General features: G+C 42.2%; 1 protein-coding gene across 4 annotated transcripts in view; it reads left to right on the top strand.

The window, feature by feature from the left end:
• PRKD1 (protein kinase D1) overlaps positions 1-25,102 on the top strand; it is a 289,590-nt gene that overhangs the window by 230,939 nt on the left and 33,549 nt on the right. For all 4 annotated transcript variants that reach the window (XM_024210917.1, XM_024210916.1, XM_024210919.1 and 1 more), the window contains 2 exons: positions 17,159-17,369; positions 21,792-21,869. In XM_024210917.1, the coding sequence (XP_024066685.1) occupies positions 17,159-17,369; positions 21,792-21,869 (289 nt within the window). The remainder of the gene's footprint in view (positions 1-17,158; positions 17,370-21,791; positions 21,870-25,102) is intronic.

Here is a 25,102-nt window from a genome sequence, read left to right as displayed (position 1 = left end):
TTCTCTGTGAATGGGATAGTCGTGCAAGAGATTCCCACTACATCAAGAAAGATTGGCCACTCCGACAGTCATTGGAGCCTGGGAGGAAAAGTGTTCAGCATCCACCACTTGTTGAATCAAGGAAGATTTTGTTACCACCCTTACACATCAAGCTGGGTCTGATGAAGAACTTTGGCAAGGCCATTGACAAAACACAAGCAGCTTTCAAGAACCTCTGTGGAAAATTTCCAAGGTTAAGTGAAGCTAAGATAAAGGAAGGTGTCTTTGTTGGTCCTCAGATTCATGAACTTCTTCGAGATGCTGCATTTGACCATGCACTGCGTGGCAAGGAAAAGACAGCATGGAAAGCCTTCCAGTTAGTGGCAATAAATTTTCTCAGAAACAACAAGGCAGACAACTACAGGTTGTTGGTGGAAAACCTCCTCAAGGCATACAAAAGCCTTGGTTGCAACATGTCACTAAAGATACATTTTTTGCACTCTCATCTAGATTTTTTTCCACCGAACTGCGGAGCAGTGAGCGACGAGCACGGTGAGCGATTTCACCAGGACATTGCAACAATGGAGAAACGCTATCAGGGCAAATGGAGCCCATCAATGCTTGCAGACTATTGCTGGACAGTGATAAGAGATGCTCCATTTAATGAATACAAGAGACAAGCCAAGAAGCGCCGAGTAGACACTGAATAGGACTAAACTATGTACAGAATAGTTTTTTGCCTTTTGTTTCATAATAAATTTTATTTATATAACCCTTTTGCTGATTTTTAAAGTGTTACATAAACAGGACAGGTGAAATATTATCACGTAACGCAACCATAAACACATGAAAAGACCTAGGTTTACAATTTATGATTAAAACTACTATCTACACAATATACATAGACATAAAATGTAAAAACTTAAATATCTTAGAAACAGTAGCCAATCAGTTGTTTTAATTGTCATATTTGAATTCAGCACATCAAAATACATAATAAATAGCACATTTTATCTCTGAAGCAGACGACTTCTCAAAAATTGTAGATCAGTGTTATTAACATGGCACAAACACATATATTGAAATCAAACAATTTTTCTTCTAATAGAAGCTTGTCAACTCATGTGACATTTATCAAGAATTCCAGAGTATATTTTTAGGAATATTTTTTTAAAGCCTCTTACAATTACTCAAGCAGCTAGTGCTTTTTGCAAATTTTAGGCTAGTCTGATCTGTTGTTTTAGGGTGTAGTTTCTGTGTTGGCCCCAAGAGGCCAGTTTTCCACCCATTGAGCCAGCTTATTCTGCTCCAAAGTTGTCTTCTTTGTCCTTTCCTAAAGTTCCATTCCTTTAAGTGTCTGGGGAGTGTGGGATAGAGGTCATCCTCGCCCAGGCAGAGAGAGCAACTGTCAACTCCACTTTGCTAGTTTTATGTGGCAGTGAAGGGGTTTCGGACAGGATAAGAATCTCAGGGAAGAGAGCAGGCAAAAAAGGAATCTTGGGAGTAATACCATCTCCCTCCAGGGTTGCCAACCCTCCCAGATTGGCTGTGAGTCTCCCAGAATCGGTCTCGAACTCCCCGAGGCTACTGAAACAAATCTGGGAGATTTGAATAGGCTGCTAAAAGTCCGGCAGCGCAGCGGCACTAAGGCAGGTTCCATAACTGCTCTGTCTCCGTGTGGTTCCCAGAAAGGACCGGCACCTCCCTCTGGCTCCTAGGCACAGGGGCACGCAAGGGGGTCTCTGCACGCTGCCCGAGCGCCGACTATGCAGCTCCCATTGGACAGGGACATTGCCTGCAGGCATGGGCAGTGGGCAGAGCCGCCTGGCCGCCCCTGAGCCTAGGAGCTGGACATGATGGTCGCTTCCAGGAGCTGCTCAAGGTAAGCGCTGTCTGGCTGGAGCCTGCACCCCTTGCCCCCCTCCCGCAACAAAACCCCCTGCCCCAGCCCTAAGCCTCCTCCCACACCTAAACTCCCTCCCAGAGCCTGCATCCAAACCCCTGTCCCAGCCCAGGGAAAGTGAGTGAGGGTGGGGGAGAACGAGCGATGCAGGGAGCGGGGATGGAGTGAGCGGGGACAGGGCCTCGAAGAAGGGGCGGGGCCACGAGAAAGCGTGCAGGGCAAAGGAGTTGGGTTTGTGCAGTTAGACAGTTGGCAACCCTATCTCCCTTTTCTCGTGGATCTTCCTCCCTTGGATTAGCAGCTTCTTACAGGCCCAGCTGCCTCCTTCCTGCACAATCGGCATGTTTCAGTGTAGTGGCTGCATCACCTGTGTCTGACATAAACTAACTGATGCATTTCAGCTACTTTAGTGAAGCCCATAAACTGCACAGACTGGAGGCAACTAAGCAAGAGCAGCCCGGCCTGCCAAGCCCACTTTTCAACATGTAGGAAGAGTAGTGAGGGGACAGAATGCCTGGGGCAGAGGGTAGAAATAAGTGATCTATGGCGTGTCCCTCTTTACATTCAGGACAGAAAGAGTAGAACTGCCTCTCTCACCATTAGGGAGTTGAATTTTCAAAAGTGTAAACAAGTTGTGTTGGTTGGTTGGTTTTAAATCTCCTGACTTTTAAGTCATGATCTGGCTCGTGATTTTTCAAGTCTCTTTGTTGGATCAATTTCACTGTCTCAGTTTAACATCCGTATAGTTAAATAACTGCACATACTTCTTTGTATTTACAAAAGACACTTGAAATACAATATTTTGCCCTGTTAAAAGTATGCTACCTTGCTGGGAAATTGTTATACTGGACTATCTAGTGTTTGGAGCAGTGCTGGCTGTTCTAGTTTCCATAATGTAATCTAGTTAAGCAATCATTTCCTGGGAAGCTTCCAGACTTGCTGAGTCAGTAATCTGGCTGACTACCAGGGGAAAAAAATGTATATCTCTACCAAACTAAACACTAAACACATCAACTAAAGAAGTAAGTGCCCACTGGATAGGATTCTAGCTTTGGCAATGGTTTCTAGAAGACATAAGATGTTACCACTCTATCAAAAATAGTTCCCCTTCCTTTCCTTCAGGAGACTTGAAATTGTGTCAGAGAAAAGAAATCAGCTCCAGCTATAGAAACAGGCTCTTCTGAAGGCATATTTAAAAACATCTAAAAATCCCTGATAGAAAGGAGGAGACCGTGAGTATTTTTGTAGCATCACTGGTAGCCGCATCCTCTCAGAAGGGACCCTTCCTTCTAGCCCAGCATATCTCCTGGGCCCACTTCAAAAACCCCAAAGTGACCTTGATTCTCCCTCTCACTACCAGCAACTCTTCAGAGTGGTCAGATCCCCATAAGTGCTGGCTCACCCTCAATTCCCAGCCCCTTAGACAGCTAGAGGAATATACTAAGGAAAGCTACTTCCCTACCTCATCAAAGCTGAAAGAGAAATTTGAGATGATCAAAAAATGGAGAAAAAAAAGTTGATGGATCTTAATTGTATGAAAGATCCATTGAACCCAGTTCTTTGTTTTTAAAAATGTAATGGATGTCTCTTGGTGGTAGAATTTCTTCCTCTTTGTTCTCATTAAAATTATGCAATTTAGTCCCAACAAAATTCAACTATTTCTTGGAGGTTCACCCCTTTACTTTAATGTGAGTCAGCATGGCTTCCGTTAAAGGAATACTGTGCAAGCACAATCTGCTAGGATTCTTTGAGCATGTTTTTAAAAAACTGGGTAAAAAGATAACTAGATGTAACATATTTGGACTTTCAAAACACCTTTGCCATAGTCCCTCACAAGAGGCTGTTCAAGAAACTGAATCACAGGGCAAAAGATAAACAACTGTGTGTCATATTAGAAGTTCTAAAGTTTCTAGTAGAGAAAACCAGAATTAGGAATAAATGGTTATTTTTAAACTAGTTAATATTTGGGTGTCTGAAGGCATCTGGCATCTGTGTTGTGTATTATATAAATTGTTTTGAAAAAGGGAGATGAAGATTGAGGTGGCAAAATTTACAGATGATACAAAGTTTATTTAGCTTAATCAAGACTAGACGTGGTTATGAGGGACTCCAGAGGGACATAACAAAGCTAGGCAACAATAGGATAAGCACATGGTAGGCAAATTCAAAAGAATAGAATAAGGCTTTCAGTATGTAGTTCTAGTGACAAGACTTGTAAATTGAAACTCTAGTTTGTGCCAATAATATAATGAAATGAAAGCAAACTGAATGTTTCTGAATGTTGCTATTCCCCTTCCACCACACTTAAACCTTTCCATCTGTCCCTTCCAATTTAAATAATAATAAAATAATAATAATAATAAAAACCCAACCATGTCACTGCATGTGAAAGGATCCAAAAAATGTCCACCTTTCAAGATCAAGTCAGACAGTAGGACATTGTGAAAAATGCTCCACAGATGATAGGTTAGAAATAAGGCAATCCTTTCAAGGATTAGTTTCTTCAAAAGTAGAAAGTGCTTAGATTAAAACGCAGTGTGGCACATGTATCATTGATTGTGTCCTGTGTGCGCAAAAGGGCAAATCCGGAGCTCAGTATCTGGCCCTGGGAATGGGCAGATGCCTGGGAGGAATGTATCCTTTTCCAGGACACAGCATTGCCCCATGGATGTTATTGAGGCATAATGGCTAAAGTATCCTCTGCTTGCCCTTTGTATCACCCAAGGGAAAGGTGAAGGCAAGGGGATCCATGTAGCAGCAAAATCTCTAGCCCTTCCTCTGACTTGCCCATTCCTCCTGAATGCTGCCACGTAGAGAACTTGTGTGGAGCGGGGCTCTCTGCCATTCACAGCATGTGCACACACATGTGCACGCATTTGCTTGTGCTGCAGAACCAGACGGATTCCCCTGCCAAAGGGCTCACTGTGGCTGTGGAGTGGGGACGGCCTGCATTTCATAATTGGGCTTGTAAAAAAGTGAGAGTTCATCACGACTTCACTTAAGTTGACACAATCCCATTAACTCTGTGTTCTAGCTTTAAGCTGTTGCTTAGCCCCGTGGTTTTTACAGACCCATTAAGCGCAAGTATTTTAAGAGAAACCTACAAAATTCCTTGGAAAATGGATCTATAAACCAAAATGGGAGGTGTTGGCTGAAGAAATGTTTTCACTTGGTTTCAGTCATAGGGAGTTTCACATACCGTCCACACATTACTAAATGTCCTTGCAGAAATACAGCTGAAGAGACTGGTTGACAAAAAGCACATTTTTAAATGTACAAATTTAAAAAAGGCTCTTAACATTTAAAAGCTGTGGGCTTTTTAAGTATCTGATTGACAGAACAAAATTTGTTGAACGGGAAATGTCAACTCTGGTAAAGAAACCAAAAATATTTTAATTTTCTCCATTTGCCCTTTAATGTTCTTGTCAAGCTGTCCTACAGTGGCTCAAGATGGTGAGTAGCAGCCTCAGGGCACAAACCCCAAATTGACTGTGATATCTATACTTTGATTTGACCAACCAAGTACCAAATATAAACTCCTCAAGCACTATAACAGCCTAACCATGGAGTCATAGACCGTCCTCTTGGGTTGATGGTCTCTTACACCAAAAATCACAACAATATTCAGGTTACTCCCAGTCCCAAAGGACCAGTCACTTACCCCAGGTCAATTGCACTTTAGATCTCATAGCAAAACGATTAGGAAAATAAAATAAGGGAGTTATTTTACAAGGTTAAAAAAGGTAAACATATGTACAAAAATGAGTTGCAGTCTTAAGTTTCAAAAGGTAATAGAAGCTTTTATAATAAGCAAGCTCTGTATCGGGGTGGCCAAACTTACGACCCCCTGAGTTGCATATGACAATCTTTAGACGTTTGAGAGCCAGTGCGCGCCTGCTGGGGTTCGGGGCTTCTGCCCCAGAGGAGGCATTTGCGGGGCTTGGGGCTTCAGCCCTACTCTTGCTGAAGCCCCAAGCCCTGGCAGGCACACCCCGCTGGGCAGAAGCCCCTACCCCACCACCCTGCTGCAAGGCAGAGTTCCCGAGCTCTCCCCGCCACTGCCAGTCTGGTAGGTGGAGAATGGGGGGGGGAAGAATGGGGGGCTCCAGGAGCCACACTTTAACTGTAAAAGAGCTACAGGTGGCTCACAAGCCACAGTTTCACCACCCTTGCTCTATATGTCCCTTAGGGCAACCCAGGCTAACATTGTGAATCTTTTGCTTATGCCTGGAAAGCCTTACCCTTGAGTGTCCAAGCAGCTTAGAATTTCTTCTTGTTAGGGGTTTTTATCCTATTCTCTGAGCAGCCAGATCAGCTAATGGGAGGAATTCACTTGCACATCTCCTCTTCATTGTGGAGGGAGAGCAACCAGCAAAGTCTAATGTTGATGGGTAGAGCCACGCAAATCCATGCATATCCGCTTCAGATCCACACATATCCGCATCCGTGGATGCAGATGCAGATATCCGCAGACCATTTTTGCGGATAATGGATCGGATGTAGATACAACTGCGCAGGGCTCTATTCACCAGCGGCGCCTGGGACTGGGTGGCAGGTCAGAATTGGGATTGTCCAGCACCCACTCACTGTTCCCCTTCCTGTCCAGCAGCTCAAGCCCCTCAGGCATCCCCACCATGACCCAGCAACACTGGCCGCGCTCCCAGTCCCAGGCTTGGCCCGCCGGCTCCTAGGCAGCAGGGCCCGCCCCCAGTGACGGGGATTGGAGCTCATGAGTCCTTGTGAGTAGCACATGATGTGATGCCCCTTCCTCCCAGTCCCCCCCCCCTGCGCCGTCTCCTTGAGACCCTACCCCCATGCTGTCCCTCACCCCCAATCCACCCCCTCGCGCTGTGTCCTCCCTGCAAGACCCCACCCCACAACTCGCTCCCTTCTCCCCACCCCCATCGCTGGCCCTTGTGAAACAGCTTGCTGGTGCGGATGCGGATACAGGTAAAAGACATCTAGTGGATCGCGGGTGTATACTGGTGGATGCGAATCGGATGCAGATCCACATTTTTTTAATCTGCGCAGGGCTCTTTGTTGGGCAGGAGATAACACCTCCTGTTGGAGACTAGTATTTCACACTTGTTAATGCTTCTCTCCTGTCTGTTGATTTAGTTACAGAACAAACACTTCAATAGTACCTTGTAACATAGGGTACAAATACTCTGAGTGAGATTAATGCATGCAGCAATTTACAATCACTTCATAAAGTCTAAACACTAAACACATTCTTATAATTCTAGTACCTATTTTAACAATACTAACACACAGATGAGCCAGGGAGTTTCCAGCTATGTATTTATCAGTGTTCATTTGAGATCTAGGGGCCTTTGCTGAAGCTGGCACCTGGTCTGCCAGCGTCACAATTCTGACCTCTGGTCTCTAAAATTACAGCTTGTATGTTCCCTCCATATATTTTTTTTGTAACATGAAACTTTGTGGGAAATGTTAAGTGAGTCACACTATTGACTGAAAAGAATAAATAAATGTAACTCTAAACTGTCACCTGTTTTTTATATGTAGAGCTGCTTCCTTGTGTGCATTCCTAAAGCTCAGGAAGGAAAGGGTTAACATAAGAACATAAGAAAGGCCGTACCAGGTCAGACCAAAGGTCCATCTAGCCCAGTATCCTGTCTACCGACAGTGGCCAATGCCAGGTGCCCCAGAGGGAGTGAACCTAACAGGCAATGATCAAGTGATCTCTCTCCTGCCATCCATCTCCACCCTCTGACAGACAGAGGCTAGGGACACCATTCCTTACCCATCCTGGCTAATAGCCATTAATGGACTTAACCACCATGAATTTATCCAGTTCTCTTTTAAACTCTGTTATAGTCCTAGCCTTCACAACCTCCTCAGGTAAGGAGTTCCACAAGTTGACTGTGCGCTGCGTGAAGAAGAACTTCCTTTTATTTGTTTTAAACCTGCTGCCTATTAATTTCATTTGATGACCCCTAGTTCTTGTATTATGGGAATAAGTAAATAACTTTTCCATATCCACTTTCTCTACATCACTCATGATTTTATATACCTCTATCATATCCCCCCCTTAGTCTCCTCTTTTCCAAGCTGAAGAGTCCTAGCCTCTTTAATCTCTCCTCATATGGGACCCGTTCCAAACCCTTAATCATTTTAGTTGCCCTTTTCTGAACCTTTTCTAGTGCCAGTATATCTTTTTTGAGATGAGGAGACCACATTTGTACGCAGTATTCGAGATGAGGGTGTACCATCGATTTATATAAGGGCAATAATATATTCTCAGTCTTATTCTCTTTCCCCTTTTTAATGATTCCTAACATCCTGTTTGCTTTTTTGACCGCCTCTGCACACTGCGTGGACATTTTCAGAGAACTATCCACGATGACTCCAAGATCTTTTTCCTGACTTGTTGTAGCTAAATTAGCCCCCATCATATTGTATGTATAGTTGGGGTTATTTTTACCAATGTGCATTACTTTACATTTATCCACATTAAATTTCATTTGCCATTTTGTTGCCCAATCACTTAGTTTTGTGAGATCTTTTTGAAGTTCTTCACAGTCTGCTTTGGTCTTAACTATCTTTAGCAATTTAGTATCATCTGCAAACTTTGCCACCTCACTGTTTACCCCTTTCTCCAGATCATTTATGAATAAGTTGAATAGGATCGGTCCGAGGACTGACCCTTGGGGAACACCACTAGTTACCCCTCTCCATTCTGAGAATTTACCATTAATTCCTACCCTTTGTTCCCTGTCTTTTAACCAGTTCTCAATCCATGAAAGGACCTTCCCTTTTATCCCATGGCAGCTTAATTTACATAAGAGCCTTTGGTGAGGGACCTTGTCAAAGGCTTTCTGGAAATCTAAGTACACTATGTCCACTGGATCCCCCTTGTCCATATGTTTGTTGACCCCTTCAAAGAATTCTAATAGATTAGTAAGACACGATTTCCCTTTACAGAAACCATGTTGACTATTGCTCAACAGTTTATGTTTTTCTATGTGTCAGACAATTTTATTCTTAACTATTGTTTTGACTAATTTGCCTGGTACAGACGTTAGACTTACCGGTCTGTAATTGCCGGGATCACCTCTAGAGCCCTTTTTAAATATTGGCGTTACATTAGCTAACTTCCAGTCATTGGGTACAGAAGCTGATTTAAAGGACAGGTTACAAACCTTAGTTAACAGTTCCGCAACTTCACATTTGAGTTCTTTCAGAACTCTTGGGTGAATGCCATCTGGTCCCGGTGACTTGTTAATATTAAGTTTATCAATTAACTCCAAAACCTCCTCTCGTGGCACTTCAATCCGTGACAGTTCCTCAGATTTGTCACCTACAAAAGCCAGCTCAGGTTTGGGAATCTCCCTAACATCCTCAGCCGTGAAGACTGAAGCAAAGAATCCATTTAGTTTCTCCGTAATGACTTTATTGTCTTTAAGCGCTCCTTTTGTATCTCAATCATCAAGGGGCCCCACTGGTTGTTTAGCAGGCTTCCTGCTTCTGATGTACTTAAAAAACATTTTGTTATTATCTTTGGAGTTTTTGGCTAGCCGTTCTTCAAACTCCTCTTTGGTTTTTCTTATTACATTCTTGCACTTAATTTGGCAGTGTTTATGCTCCTTTCTATTTGCCTCACTAGGATTTGACTTCCACTTTTTAAAGGAAGTCTTTTTATCTCTCACTGCTTCTTTTACATGGTTGTTAAGCCACGGTGGCTCTTTTTTAGTTCTTTTACTGTGTTTCTTAATTTGGGGTATACATTGAAGTTGGGCCTCTATTATGGTGTCTTTAAAAAGCGCCCATGCAGCTGTCAGGGATTTCACTTTGGTCACTGTACCTTTTAACTTCTGTTTAACTAACCCCCTCATTTTTGCATAGTTTCCCCTTTTGAAATTAAATGCCACAGTGTTGGGCTGTTGAGATGGTCTTCCCACCACAGGGATGTTGAATGCTATTGTATTATGGTCACTGTTTCCAAGCGGTCCTGCTATAGTTACCTCTTGGACCAGCTCCTGCGCTCCACTCAGGACTAAATCTAGAGTTGCCTCTCCCCTTGTGGGTTCCCGTACCAGCTGCTCCATGAAGCAGTCATTTAAAGTATCGAGAAATTTTATCTCTGCATTTCGTCCTGAAGTGAAATGTTCCCAGTCAATATGGGGATAATTGAAAAACCCCACTATTATTGAGTTCTTAATTTTGATAGCCTCTCTAATTTCCCTTAGCATTTCATCATCACTATCACCGTCCTGGTCAGGTGGTCAATAATAGATCCCTAATGTTATATTCTTATTAGAGCATGAAATTTCTATCCATAGAGATTCTATGGAACATGCGGATTTGCTTAAGATTTTTACTTCATTTGATTGTACATTTTCTTTCACATATAGTGCCACTCCCCCCACTGCACGACCTGTTCTGTCCTTCCGATATATTTTGTACCCCGGAATGATTGTGTCCCATTGATGGCTCTCAGTTCACCAGGTTTCTGTGATGCCTATTATATCAATATCCTCCTTTATCACAAGGCACTCTAGTTCACCCATCTTATTATTTAGACTTCTAGCATTTGTGTACAAGCACTTTAAAAACTTGTCACTGTTTATTTGTCTGCCCTTTTCTGATGCGTCAGATTCTTTTTTATGTGAATGTTTATCATCTGATCTGGCCCCTACTTTATCCTCTTCCATCCTCTGCTCCTGACTATAACCTGGAGATTCTCTATCATTAGACTCTCCCCTAAGAGAAGTCTCTGTCCGATCCACATGCTCCTCTGCAGCAGTCGGCTTTCCCCCATCTCCTAGTTTAAAAACTGCTCTACAACCTTTTTAATGTTTAATGCCAGCAGTCTGGTTCCACTTTGGTTTAGGTGGAGCCCATCCTTCCTGTATAGGCTCCCCTCATTCCAGAAGTTTCCCCAGTTCCTAATGAATGTAAACCCCTCCTCTCTACACCATTGTCTCATCCACACATTGAGATTCTGAAGCTCTGCCTGCCTACCTGGCCCTGCGCGTGGAACTGGGAGCATTTCTGAGAATGCCACCATAGAGGTCCTGGATTTCAGTCTCTTCCCTAGCAGCCTAAATTTGGCCTCCAGGACATCTCTCCTACCCTTCCCTATGTCATTGGTACCTACATGTACCACTACCACCGGCTCCTCCCCAGCACTACACATAAGTCTGTCTAGATGCTCGAGAGATCCGCAACCTTCGCACCAGGCAGGCAAGTCACCATACGGTTCTCCCGGTCATCACAAACCCAGCTATCTACATTTCTAATGATCAAATCTCCCAATACTAATACCTGCCTTTTCCTAGCAACTGGAGTTCCCTCCCCCGGAGAGGTAACCTCAGTGCGAGAGGCAACCCCAGCACCGTCTGGAAGGAGGGTCCCAACTATGGGAAGGTTTCCCTCTGCTCCCGTTGACTGCTCTGCTTCCCTGGGCCTTTCATCCTCCTCAACAGCGCAGGGGCTGTCTGACCGGAGGTGGGACAATTCTACAGTGTCCCAGAAAGCCTCATCAACATACCTCTCTGCCTCCCTTAGCTCCTCCAGTTCCGCCACCCTTGCCTCCAAAGTCCGTATGTGGTCTCTGAGGGCCAGGAGCTCCTTGCACCGAATGCACACATACGCCACCCGCCCACAGGGCAGGTAATCATACATGCTACACTCAGTGCAATAAACTGGATAGCCCCCACTCTGCAGCTGGGCTTCTGCCTGCATTGTCTCCTAGTTAATGAAGGGGTTGTTTAAAGCAAGAAGTTTTGAATGTAGTTTGGTTTATAGGTTTTAAGGGGAATAAAGGGTATAAGATAGAACCGGCAAGGGACCCGCGCTCCCTTCCTGTTCCCCTGCGAAACTCCCTTGCGAAACTCCCTGTTAGCAGCCCCTGGTCGCAAAAGCTCCCTGGTCGCTTGTGCGCTGCTTTATAAAGCCCTGGCCTGGGTGAATGCCCCACCCACTGATTAAGGCTCAGCCAATTACCAGAGGCGTCTAGCCTTCAGACCGTCCTTTGAAGCTCACAGCTTCCAACTGCCAGCCACAGCACACGGTCCTTCAAACAAACAAACAAACAGACTGACAAACACAAGCTCAGCACACAGCAAGTAACCCCCAAACACAAACAAACACACACTACAGACAGTCACTTACCCCAAGGGTCCTGTATTTGCTCCTCCTTCACCTGGCGAACTCCCTTGCGAAATTCCCTGTTCGCAAAAGCTTTTTTTTTTTTTTTTAATATTGAGATATACCTATCTCATAGAAATGAAAGGGACCTTGAAAGGTCATCAAGTCCAGCCCCCTTAACTAGCAGGACCAAGCACTGATTTTTGCCCTAGATCCCTAAATGGCCCCCTCAAGGATTGAGCTTACAACCCTGGGTTTAGCAGGCCAATGCTCAAACCACTGAGCGATCCCTCAATTCTCCATGTCAAACCTTTTGCATGTACTTGTAACTGCATGTAAAACTTTGCAGCCCCATAGGATAGAACTTGATTTCTGTCTGTGCTGGAAGGATCAAATATTTCTTTCTGCTATACTCCATGGATTGGAGCAAGTGTATGATGGCCATGTGTAGCTGAGTCATAAATTAGAAAAGAAGGGGAACAGTGCAGATATTTCCCTGAGCTTACAAGAGTGCACTGCACAAACAAGGTACAGTTGAGGTTCCAGATGAATTTGGGGATCATGACCCACTAGCGATGAGCAGCTCTAAACTGGGAAACAAGCAGATTTCTCAGCAGTGCAAAAAGAAATGAATGTTGCTCACAGCATGGAAGCTAGCCAGCTTTTGGAGGGATGTGATGCTTTTTCGCAGGGGGACCTGTATTGAAGACACACAGTAAGGAAAACATTGGCAAAGTGGACAGCTGCTCAGCTGCCCCCCTCCTATTGGAGCTTTCTAGCTCAAGGTGCTGCAGATCCTCTGTGCTCCTGGATTCTCAGATAGCAAGATGCAGAAAAGAGCACTTTCACCTTTTGCTGGCCAGGAGATTGCATAGAGTCCTCTCAGATACAGACCTTGTTATAGTAGCCTATATTATTGTTGTTATTTTGAGGATAGACAATTACAGCAAGCTAAATCTGAAGGTAACTTTGAAGGCCATTCTGACGCTTCAGTTAGTACAATGTACAACTGCCTGTCTTTTAGGTAGGGCAGCTTGCTAGGGCATGGCACCTGTGATCTGTACTCTATATTACCTGCCATTCACTTCCAGATGCCATCAAAGTGCTTGTTACTATCTGCTAAGCCTTAAATGACCTAGCCCTCATTAGTTAGACCCAACTTCTACTGCTCTGCTTTAACTGGAAACTGTAGATATGCTTCAGCTGTCTTTCGTGTCATAGGGAGAAGTTAATGTAAGCAGTGGACAGAGCAATTCTCCATGTCAGACCTTTTGCTATGAAATGTGATCCTACCATATAAATGTCTAAATACTTTTAGAGGAGAAGATAGGCTACATCTTTTTGTTCAGATTTTTCTACCAGCTGCCATTCTCAGCCCCTCATGGATCATTTGAGGGTGGCTGGTTTGATTATATGAAGGTTGATAAATAGAGCAAATAGAAAAATGGAAATTAGTTTTCGATGGAAACATTCTAAAAAAATATTTTAAAAAATTAAAAATCTTGTTTTTCTTTTTAATTTTCTGCATTTTTTTCTTCTCAGTTTTTCACTAAAACAGATTTTCAAAAGCAGCTTTAGGTTTAAAAAAAAATACTGTACACTGAAAATGTTACTGAATTTTTTTGGATTATGATTTCTTGCTAAAGAGCCAAAATGTTTCTGACGAAACATTTCATGTACATTTTCCATAAACATTTTCATTTTGGCCAAAAAGCCATTTGTAATTGAAAAATTAGGCTTTGACCAAATTTTTAACTAGCTCTTATCATGAAATATATGCTCCAAGCTTTGGGAAAGATAGTGTTTGATACCATTCTAATTTATGGAAAGTGGACTCAGATTTGGGTAGGCAGCATGATTACTGTACATTTTACTAACCATGTTTTTATTTAGGAAGTTTTAACAGATTTACAAATCGTAGCCATGTAAATACCAGAGGCAACAACAATAATTATTGCAATAGTGAGCTTTTGTTTAAAGAAGCCTAGCAGTTACTGGCAGATGAAAGATTAATTCTTCATTTCCTTTTGTGTGACCATTTCTGCTAGGCAGCTCTAGGGGGATTACCAAAGGATCAGTGGGTAATAAATAGGGCTGTCAAGCGATGAAAGCGATTAATCGCACTGTTAAGCAATAATAGAATGCCATTTATTTCAATATTTTTGGATGTTTTCTACATTTTCAAATATATTGACTTCAATTACAACACAGAATAGAAAATGTACAGTGCTCACTTTATATTTATTTTTATTACAAATACTAGCACTGTAAAAAAGAAATAGTATATTTCAATTCCCCCATTACAAGTACTATAGTACAATCTCTTTATCATGAAAGTTGAACTTACAAATGTAGACTTGTGTAAAAAAAAAAAAACCTGAATTCAAAAATAAAACAATGTAAAACTTTAGAACCTACAAGTTCACTCAGTCTTACTCCTTGTTCAGCCAATCGCTCAGACAAATAAGTTTGTTTACATTTGTAGGAGATAATGCTGCCCACTTCTTGTTTACAATGTCACCTGAAAGTGAGAACAGGCATTCACATGGCACTGTTGTAACCAGCGTTGCAAGATATTTACATGGCAGATGCACTAAAGATTCATATGTCCCTTCATGTTTCAACCACCATTCCAGGGGAGGACATGCGTCTATGCTGATGACGGGTTCTGCTCGATAACGATTCAGAACAGTGCAGACCAATGCATGTTCATTTTCATTATTTGAGTCAGATGCCACCAGCAGAAGATTGATTTTTTTTTTTTGATGGTTCAGGTTCTGTAGTTTCCCCATTGGAGTGTTGCTCTTTTAAGACATCTGAGTGTATGATCCACATCTCGTCCCTCTCAGATTTCGGAAAGCACTTCAGATTCTTAAACCTTGGGTCGAGTGCTGTATCTATCCTTAGAAATCGCACATTGGTACCTTCTTTGTGTTTTGTCAAATCTGCAGTGAAAGTGCTTAAAATGAACAACATGTGTTGGGTCATCATCCGAGACAGTTATAACATGAAATATATGGCAGAATGCGGGTAAAACAGAGCAGGAGGCATACAATTCTCCCCCACGGAGTTCAATCACAGATTTAATTAATGCATAATTTTTTAACGAGTGTCATCAGCATGGAAGCATGTCCTCTGGAATGGTGGCCGAAGCATGAAGGGGCATAGGAATGTTTAGTATATCTGGCACGTAAATACCTTGCAAGGATGGCTACAAAATACCAATGAATGCCTGTTCTCACTTTCAGGTGACATTGTAAATAAGAAGCGGGCAACATTATCTCCAGTAAATGTAAACAAACTTGTTTGTCTTAGCGGTTGGCTGAACAAGAAGTAGGACTGAGTGGACTTGTAGGCTTTAAAGTTTTACACTGTTTTGTTTTTGAGTGCAGTTATGTAACAACAACAAAATCTACATTTGTAAGTTGCACTTTCACAATAAAGAGATTGCACTACAGTACTTGTATGAGGTGAATTAAAAATACTATTTCTTTTGTTTATCATTTTAACAGTGCAAATATTTGTAATAATATAAAGTGAGCACTGTACACTTTGTATTCTATGTTGTAATTGAAGTCAATATATTTGAAAATGTAGAAGAACATGCAAAAAAATTTAATAAATTTCAATTGGGATTCTATTGTTAAACAGTGCAATTAACACTGTGATTAATCGTGATTAATTTTTTTAATCGTAATTAATTTTTGAGTTAATCGTGTGACTTAACTGTGATTAATCGACAGCCCTAGTAATAAATAGCCAATAATTTGTGATATTTGATTACAGATTACTCCTCAGTACTCTTTAATGACTGAGCATGTCCACCATATATGCATATATTCTCATATATATATAAAACATGACTGGTGTGAGATACCATTGAAACTGAGGTGAAACTATACACTGAGGTTGCTGGTCCTCTTTTCCAAATCAAACCCTCATTCTCTGGGGTAATTGTTTTAATCATGTCTTAGGAAAGTTCTCGGCAAAGATAGAAAAAAATTAGGTGTTTTTTTGGTCAGCCACCATCGCTTCTATTAGAGTTAGTTTTCTGTAGAAAACAGCTTTTCTAGAAAGTTGAGACCCATAATGCCTAAGTACTGGTACCAAGGGAGAGTGGACTAGTTAAAGTTAGTTTTGTTCTCTAAATAATTTTTTAAACTTTCTTTGCTAAATAGCTAGACTGCAATATGTATTCCATGCCTTTCCTGGTCTTCAAAACTTTCTGTGTTGTGATATGAGTTAAGATCTGGATTGTCTGCAGTGGTTGTCATTGGTGAGAGAAAATAACTTATTTTATTTCTAGTTCTATCCCAAACCCACAGAGTAGCCTTTTCTAAAGGATGTGTATATATTTCTGGAGGATGTGATTTTCTTTATTAATCCATGGTAGCCTAATGAAGTTTACACTGCTGCAGTTTTCTTGTTCAATACAGACCCAGTGTCTGGCTTGGTAGAGCACACACACACACACACACACACACACCCCTCCACTCCCCTCCCCTCCCCTCCCAGGCCACTTACTGCTTTGAGCTGGCTGGCTTGGTAGTACCACAGAACAGCTAGCTCACCCTGTTTAATGTGCCTCTGCAAATAGCTGCGCTCACTCTTGGTCTTTTCTTATTCCATATACATTCTAACATCATCCTCTATATTCCTGCTAGGATTTTATCTGGGATGATTACAGGAAAATTTTGAAACAAGAGAGAAATCCTTGGCAAAATGTTCATTTTGACTGTGGCTGTTCTTCCCAGCCACGAAATTGCATACTTCCCTTAGCACTGCAGATCTTTTTTTCATTTGCTGTAATGGTTTGACATTTAAATCATTGAGCTCTTCTAGGGTGTTTGAGATCTGAATTCCCAGGTCTCGGATACAATTCGTTGCCTATTTGTACCTAAATGTTTTCTGTAGGAACAACTTCTCAGAGTCTGGCAAAATTATAGCTGGCATTTAAGATTTGGCATAATTTACTTTAAATCCAGATGCTTTCCCAAAGTCATGGATTTTCGGGTAATATTTGGTTTTTGCTTAGCTATTTATAATTACATTTTAAGATTAAAGACTTTTTAATTTTTGAGGCAAGTGGGCTTGAACCTTACATTCTTTAAAAATCAGTGACTAACCTAGTGTCTAAAATGTTTCTTCTCTGTGTATTTACAGCAAAAGACACCATCTGAATCATTCATTGGGCGAGAGAAGAGGTCAAATTCGCAGTCCTACATTGGACGACCTATTCAACTAGACAAGATTTTACTTTCCAAGGTTAAAGTGCCTCACACTTTTGTCATCCACTCCTACACACGCCCAACAGTGTGCCAGTACTGTAAGAAGCTTCTCAAAGGGCTTTTTAGACAGGGCTTGCAGTGTAAAGGTAAGTGTGATCAACAATATGCTAATTGCATCATTATAAGTGAAGACCACAGAATTTTTAATAATACTATTCTTTTCAGGCTGTAATCTGAATTTATTAATAATTGTGTGTACAGTAATTTGTAATTTATATAAAACATCAATATGGCTATCCTTTTCTTGGTTCACTGAATTGTTTTAATATTTTTATGTGTGTTAACAATTTACAGGAATCAAGTGGAAGAACCCGTTCAGGTGCATAAGAACTGAATATATGAAACATCAATAATAACAGTTCAAAATATTTACCATGTAGTGTTAGAGTCGTACTTATATTTTGGTTGTGATGATCATAATCCCTCATTGATCAGATAGCTGTTGCTGTCATTAAAGTGTCTTTAAGGCCTCAATCTTGCAAAGACTCCTGCTTAAAGTTAAGGACCTAAGGATTTGTCTTGATTATGATAAAAGGATGTGGATTTTATAAGAACATGTTAGTTAGCATATTTTGACTAATGTGTTTTAAAACTCTAACATAGACAAGGAAAGTAGCGTGTTAGCACACGTTAGCTGGTCAAATTGAAACTTAGGCTAGGAGTTCAACTTGGTGAGCTGGCACATACTAAAATAGTGGTCTTGTGGCTGCTTTTATCTTAGTGAAGACAACCTTAAATTATCCACAGTTAAGTCCCTTTTCTAATGTTGAGCAGCATACTTTGAAATCAGCTGTTTAAGGCTATGTCTACACTGTGCACCTTACAACGGCACAGCTATGCCGCTGCAGCCATGCCATTGTAAGGTACAGTGTAGCCACTCTTTGTCGCCAGGAGAGAGCTCGTTTAGCATTGCCAACGTAGACTAGCTCTTAGGCTTTGTCCACACTGACACTTTTTGTCGTTAAAACCTTTGTAGTTCAGGGATGGTTTTTTTCACACCTCTTAGTGACAAAAGGTTTAATGACGAAAGTGCCAGTGTAGACAAAGCCTAAGGGCTAGTCTACACTGACAACGCTAAAGTGCTGCCGCAGCAGCCTTTAACATGGCTTGTGTGGTCACGGCGCAGTGCTGGGAAAGAGCTCTCCCTGCACTCTAAAAAACCCACCTCCAGGAGAGGCGTAGCTCCCAGCGCTGGGAGCACTGTCTATACTGGCGTTTTACAGCGCTGGAACTTGCTGCGCTCAGGGGGGTGTTTTTTCACACCCCAAGCGAGAAAGTTGCAGCGCTGTAAATTGCCAGTGTAGACAAGCCCTCAGACTAGGGCCTTGTCTAAAGTCAAAGTTATACCAGTTTAACTAAAGATGTGGTTGTAAACTGACTTAAACCAGTGCAAAAACTCTGTGTGGACACTCTTAATTTGATATAAACTTGTTTTAATTAGCTTAACTTGATTCCCTATGGAGTTAAGCAAATCAATATAAACCAAGTTTAAAAAAGAAATAAGAGTGTCCACACAGGGTTTTGCACTAGTCTGACTCAATCAGTTTTTAAACCAATTTAAAGTTAAATTGATATAATTTACAATATAGACAGAGCAAGTTTCCCCCAGTCCCTCCTCTTTAGTATATTACTACTTTTGTTTTAAGTTAAAGCCGTCTCCACAGGGTAACTGATAAATGATAAAATGATAAAAATTATTCATGGAGTCTAATACTAGTAAAGGGCTACAGTAGAACCCCAGAGTTACAAACACCTCGGGAACCTATGAACACCTATGATGAGATAACTGGCTCTGTGGATGAAGGAAAAGCTGTGGACGTGTTACCCCTTGACTTTAGCAAAGCTTTTGATACAGTCTCCCAGAGTAGTCTTGCCAGCAAGTTAAAGAAGTATGGGCTGAATGAATGGACTATAAGGTGGATAGAAAGCTGGCTAGATCATCAGGCTCAACGGGTAGTGATCAATGGCTCCATGTCTAGTTGGCAGCCGTGCGGAGTGCCCTAAGGGTCGGTCCTGGTGCCAGTTTTGTTCAATATCTTCATTAATGATCTGGAGGATGGCGTGGACTGCACTCTCAGCAAGTTTGCAGGTGACACTAAACTGGGAGGAGTGGTAGATACGCTGGAGGGTTGGGATAGGTTACAGAGGGACCTAGACAAATTGGAGGATTGGGCCAAAAGAAATCTGATGAGGTTCAACAAGGACAAGTGCAGAGTCCTGCACTTAGGACGGAAGAATCCCCTGCATTGCTACAGACTAGGGACCGAGTGGCTAGGCAGCAGTTCTGCAGAAAAGGACCTGGGGTTACAGTGGATGAGAAGCTGGATATGAGTCAACGGTGTTCCCTTGTTGCTAAGAACCGATGCTGTCAGGAACCAGGCCCTAGCAGAATTGTGTATGTTGGAGAAGGGAAGCCATTGCCCGAGGAATGCCAGTACTCATATGCAGGTTTTCAACCAGTTCTTTCAAATGGTTCATTAAGTTGCAAGTTGTTAGAATGACAGTAAATGTGTTTTAAAATTTAGCTTCAGATACCTAGGAAATGACACATCTTGATACCGTAACAATGTAAGCCAGAATCAGCAATAAAGGGGAAAATGTGTTGGGTGCCTGTGTGCTAGAACTGGCAATAGCAGTCATACTAACCAGGGCCGGCTCCAGGCACCAGCCCTCCAAGCATGTGCTTGGGGCGGCACCTGGAGGGGGGCAGCGCTCACCCGGGGAGAGCGGGGCCGCGGCTGGGCTCGCCGCCCTCCCCCGGCGCTCCAGCCGGCCAGGGAGAGCGGGTCCGCGGCCGGGCTCGGCGCCCTCCCCTGCCGCGCTCCCCGCCGGGGGGCGGCGGGAGGCTTTTTTGCCTGGGGCGGCAAAAAAGCCAGAGCCGGCCCTGATACTAACCATAGTGAATATGCCCCTATGCCTGCTGGTGAAGAGGGTTTACAATTATACATGGGTGTGGTGAAGACAGGACACCATCATTTTAGAACTTGATGTCTCACGGCATTTTGGGCTGTATAAGTAGGAGCATTGCGAGCAGATCGAGGGACATGATCATTCCCCTCTATTTGGCATTGGTGAGGCCTCATCTGGAGTACTGTGTCCAGTTTTGGGCCCCACACTACAAGAAGGATGTGGAAAAATTGGAAAGAGTCCAGCGGAGGGCAACAAAAGTGATTAGGGGGCTGGAGCACATGATTTATGAGGAGAGGCTGAGGGAACTGGGATTATGTAGTCTGCAGAAGAGAAGAATGAGGGGGGATTTGATAGCTGTTTTTAACTACCTGAAAGGGGGTTCCAAAGAGGATGGATCTAGACTGTTCTCAGTGGTAGCAGGTGACAGAACAAGGAGTAATGGTCTCAAGTTGCAGTGGGGGAGGTTTAGGTTGGATATTAGGAAAAGCTTTTTCACTAGGAGGGTGGTGAAGCACTGGAATGGGTTACCTAGGGAGGTGGTGGAATCTCCTTCCTTAGAGGTTTTTAAGGTCAGGCTTGACAAAGCCCTGGCTGGGATGATTTAGTTGGGGATTAGGTCCTGCTTTGAGCAGGGAGTTGGACTAGATGCCCTCCTGAGGTCCCTTCCAACCCTGATATTCTTCTATGAATGGAGGTTGTTCAGGACTCTGAACAAAACATTGTGGTTCTTTCAAATGTGTACAACTGAACATTTACTTAATACAGCTTTGAAACTTAATTTAAATTAAACAAGCACAGAAACAGTTTCGTTACTTCGTCAGATCTTTTTTTTAAACTTTCCCTTTATATTTTTAATAGTTTATGTTTAACACAGTACTGTACTGTATTTACTTTTTTTTTTCTCTCTCTGCTGCTGCTGCCTGATTGTGTATTTCTGGTTCAAAATGAGGTGTGTGGTTGGTTGGCCGGTGAGTTCGTAACTCTGAGGTTCTACTGTATATACAAATGTGCAAAAATAGAGAAGACAAATTGAGCCAAGTTTAAAAGTATCACAACAAAGAGAAAAATTACTGAAACAACTAAACACTTAAATATGTCCTGAAAATACCATACTAAAATTATGTACCATTGTAAAGAACAGTCATATTGTTATCTAAAACCCTAGATAGATTTCTCTTATTCTCAATATCAGTCTTCAGAATTGGAGATAGTGCCCCATTCTGTAGCACCAACTCGTCAGACTGCAGCCTGATCTGCAGTTCACTCCCTGGAAGGATGAATAAAGGTCTTTAAACCAAGCCCTCGGGTCTTTGCGTGGATAAGGCTAGGACTTCACCTCCATTCTGAACAAGCTCCCACCCAGATTGCCATAACTAACACCCCCTCCCCCCCACCCACCCGCCAGGAAAACTTCTAGTGTGTGTATCCTGTGAGTTGCATTGGCAACTGGCATGTGGCCAGCATAGCATTCTCTGGCCACCTCAGGTTAACTTCACATTAATCAAATGACAGAGATGGTAACTTTTATGTGTAGAACTGTAATTGTATCAGTGAAAAAGGGAAATCAACAAAATTATCTCCTTTTTTTTTTAAATCAGATTGTAGGTTCAATTGTCACAAGCGCTGTGCACCTAAAGTGCCAAATAACTGCCTTGGTGAAGTAGCCATTAACGGAGGTACGTTATCTTTATGACTGTTACTGTCTATGTTTAAACTAACAATTAAAGGAAGGAGGAGTTTTGTAAAGCAATTTGGAGAAAGAGTTTTTTTCCCATTGCCTTGGCATGGCTTTTGCTTTATAATATTTCTGTTTATGTATTGAAGATGAAGTGTGGGAGGAAACCCACTGGTGGTTCATATTTCATGTTCATCAAAAGAGGTTCTCCAAGATATTTAGCACCTGTAGATAGGCACAGCTGTACCATATTGGCAGAACAAACAGCAGGCTATGACCATAAAATGTTTCACTGACTGTGGGCTATCAGCAGCATACATTTTGTGGGGTGTCAGTGGCTGCCAAAAAACTTCCAAATCCCTAGGCAATAAGAGGGCACTTACCTATCGGAGACAAAACACAAATTGTATTTTAGTCTGGGAAGGAACATGTGTTTACTGTAGGATAATCTTCCTGAGCAGAAATGTATACCTGAAAGAACTGGGAAGGCCCTCCAGGAAAAAAATTCTACCCCTTCCTGTTGGCATGATGCTCATTACATCAACTGCCTGCCAGAAATGAAAGCTTGAAAATCTGCCCACTTTCCCCTGCATGTGGTGTCAGTTTTGTGTCAAGCGCAGGAATGTAGGGATAGGCTTGACAGACGGCACTGGGGGAAAAGAGGGTGGTTTTAGATTAGTTGCTGATTACTTTGAAAATGTCATTTTCCATGAGATAAGGGAAGAAAAAATGTGGTCAAGTGTTACATTTCCTAATGCATGTTACAATATTTTAAGTTGTCAGCTTGAACTCTTCATAACTTAAATAAAGTACACACAAGGTTTTTATTAAACAATTTCCTCTGTTAAACCTTGTTTCTTAATTCTGTGCTTCACTAAACAGATATTGAGAGTAAAATAAAGATTTTTTAAAAATAAATGTTGGATAAAGTGTTGTTAAACTAGGGAAAACTGACTATAAAAATGAGACTGTTCAATGTTTATTGCTAGTCGGAGAGGGTGAAAATGATGGTGAAGGTTTTAAAAAATAGCTAGTGATTTTGAGTGCCCAACTTGAGACAACTTATTAGGGGCCTGATTTTTTCAGAAGGTGAGCGCTCAACAATTGCTATGGTCAGACCCCTATTAAGTGGGCACCCAAAACCTCTGGTCATTTTTTAAAATCTTGGACAAGATGTATACTTCAGTTCACCATAACCACTCTTGCAATATACCTCTGTTCGGTCAGGGTAACTGGGGATGATGCCCAAGTAAGGAAGAACACAGCATAATTTTCAAATCTAAGGGCCAAAAATATGCTGTAAATTGTTCATATGTTAATTTTATTGATGATGTTATTGATTCTTCTCTATAGAGAACTTCCAGTTGCTTTTAAAAAATTAATCTATGCAGCTTTTCCAATCCAACTTCTATTTTGACAGTGCCAGTACCTATGAGCACAGAGCTACGTGGGGTCAGAGAGGGACCATGAGTCACATTGCTGTCTGGCTGGGGGTACCTAGGGCAGTGCTAAGGAGAAGTGTGGTGTGAAGGAGTTGAGCCACAGGCAGAGAGTGAAATAGGTGCTGTTTTTCAAGAGCTGGGGTGAATGACCAAGGCACTCCCTTAGTTGCTCCTTAATCACTGCCTGAAACCACCTGCTTCCCTCGCTGACAGCTGCAGTCCATTTCCCAGTCACTCCAGCCTTTCCCTTTGGAAAAGTACCATGCTGCTTTCACTGACTTCCCTCCTACATGTGTGTCTGGTGCCAAGCCGATGACAGGCACATGGTGCTATCTCTGTGGAAACGATAGAGTGAAGCAAGCTTGTCTGAAGCTGCTGCTGGGGAAGGAGGCAGACAGTGTATAGAAGGTGCTGACAGGAAGCCAGTTCTCTCTTCCCCAAGTACAGCTTTTCAGAAGCAGGGCTCAGCCATCTGCAACTCCTGTCCCCCTTTACAGTATCTGCTTAATGTTGCTTTCCCCCAGTACCTAGTGAGTTCTCCATCACCTGTCCACACCCAGCATTAGGACTCTGTGTGCTCCATCCTAGATGCAGGAATGTAGGGCCCCACTACAACAGGAAGTTTCATCCTTGTATCTCATTGTATTTGTTTAAATAGAGCCTTGGATAGGTGTCTTTCTAATACTTTAAATCTAAATAAATAAATAAAAATAAAAATGTCACTCTGCCCATCTGCTCTGTGATGCTTCTCCCCCAGAATAGCAATTGAAGGCTGGAGCTATGAAATTCAAAGTATGATTTCATTAATAAACAAATTGAACACTGAAGGTGAGAGATTATTTTTAACCACTTGTGGGTTTATTTACATAAAGATTAAAAATGTTTAAGTGTTGGGGAAAAAACAGAGCTCCAGACCTTAATGTGCCATCCATGGCCATATGGTTACATCTGCCAAAGATGGAGTATAATATGTTCCTTGCACAGCCACATATAAATGATTAGAATCCAACTGTATTAAACTATTGCCTTTGAGTTGAGTGGCTAACATACCTAACACAGTGATCTTTCCTCCTCTCTCTTCCCCTCCAACCCCTTGCCATTTGTGTGAAGTTGATTGATAGGAAAAGCTTTCATGTTCTCTTTCTTCACTGGGCATCCTTTACTGTCAGACTGACTTTATTTTTATTACCTGACATTTGAGAAGAACCTCCCCCATAGATAGAATGAGTGGGTCATTGAGAATGCGCAGAGTCTTCCAGGTGATATTTCCCTGTCTCAGATTGCTATAGCTGAGTGGGAACAACTACAGTGTTAATAACTGAAAGAGAATACCCCAGAAAATCTAATGCTCTCTTTCCTATCTGTCAGCACTACAGGTTTTGGGTGGTTGAATCATAGCCTGTGTAGCATCAGAGTTAAAATAGGCCAAAATAATTTGCTTGAGCTAAAGAGATATAGGTATATTGTATATAGTACATGTTATTTCTTGTTCTAATCTCACTTAGGCAACTCATATCTTGAAGTGAAGAAGAAAGTTCAACACCATGTTAGGAGAAACAAATATAAACACAATATGAAATTTAAATTACTGCTGAAGGAGCACATAACGTAACAGAATCAAACTGGCTCCAGCTAGAGATTGAGTCTAGTTTTAGCAACCACTAAGGAGATGCAATCTGTGCCTCATCTTAATACTTGGAAGGAGGGGGAACCTAATCACTGGTAATTTGGCCTTGGTTTCACCTATCCCTGTCTTTGTTTCACCTCTACAAACTCCACATCCATCCTTAGA

This window comes from Terrapene carolina, unplaced genomic scaffold (genome assembly GCF_002925995.2).
Source record: "Terrapene carolina triunguis isolate 2854851 unplaced genomic scaffold, T_m_triunguis-2.0 Scaffold96, whole genome shotgun sequence".
NCBI lineage: Eukaryota > Metazoa > Chordata > Testudines > Emydidae > Terrapene > Terrapene triunguis.
This window is presented reverse-complemented; position numbering and strand designations above follow the sequence as displayed.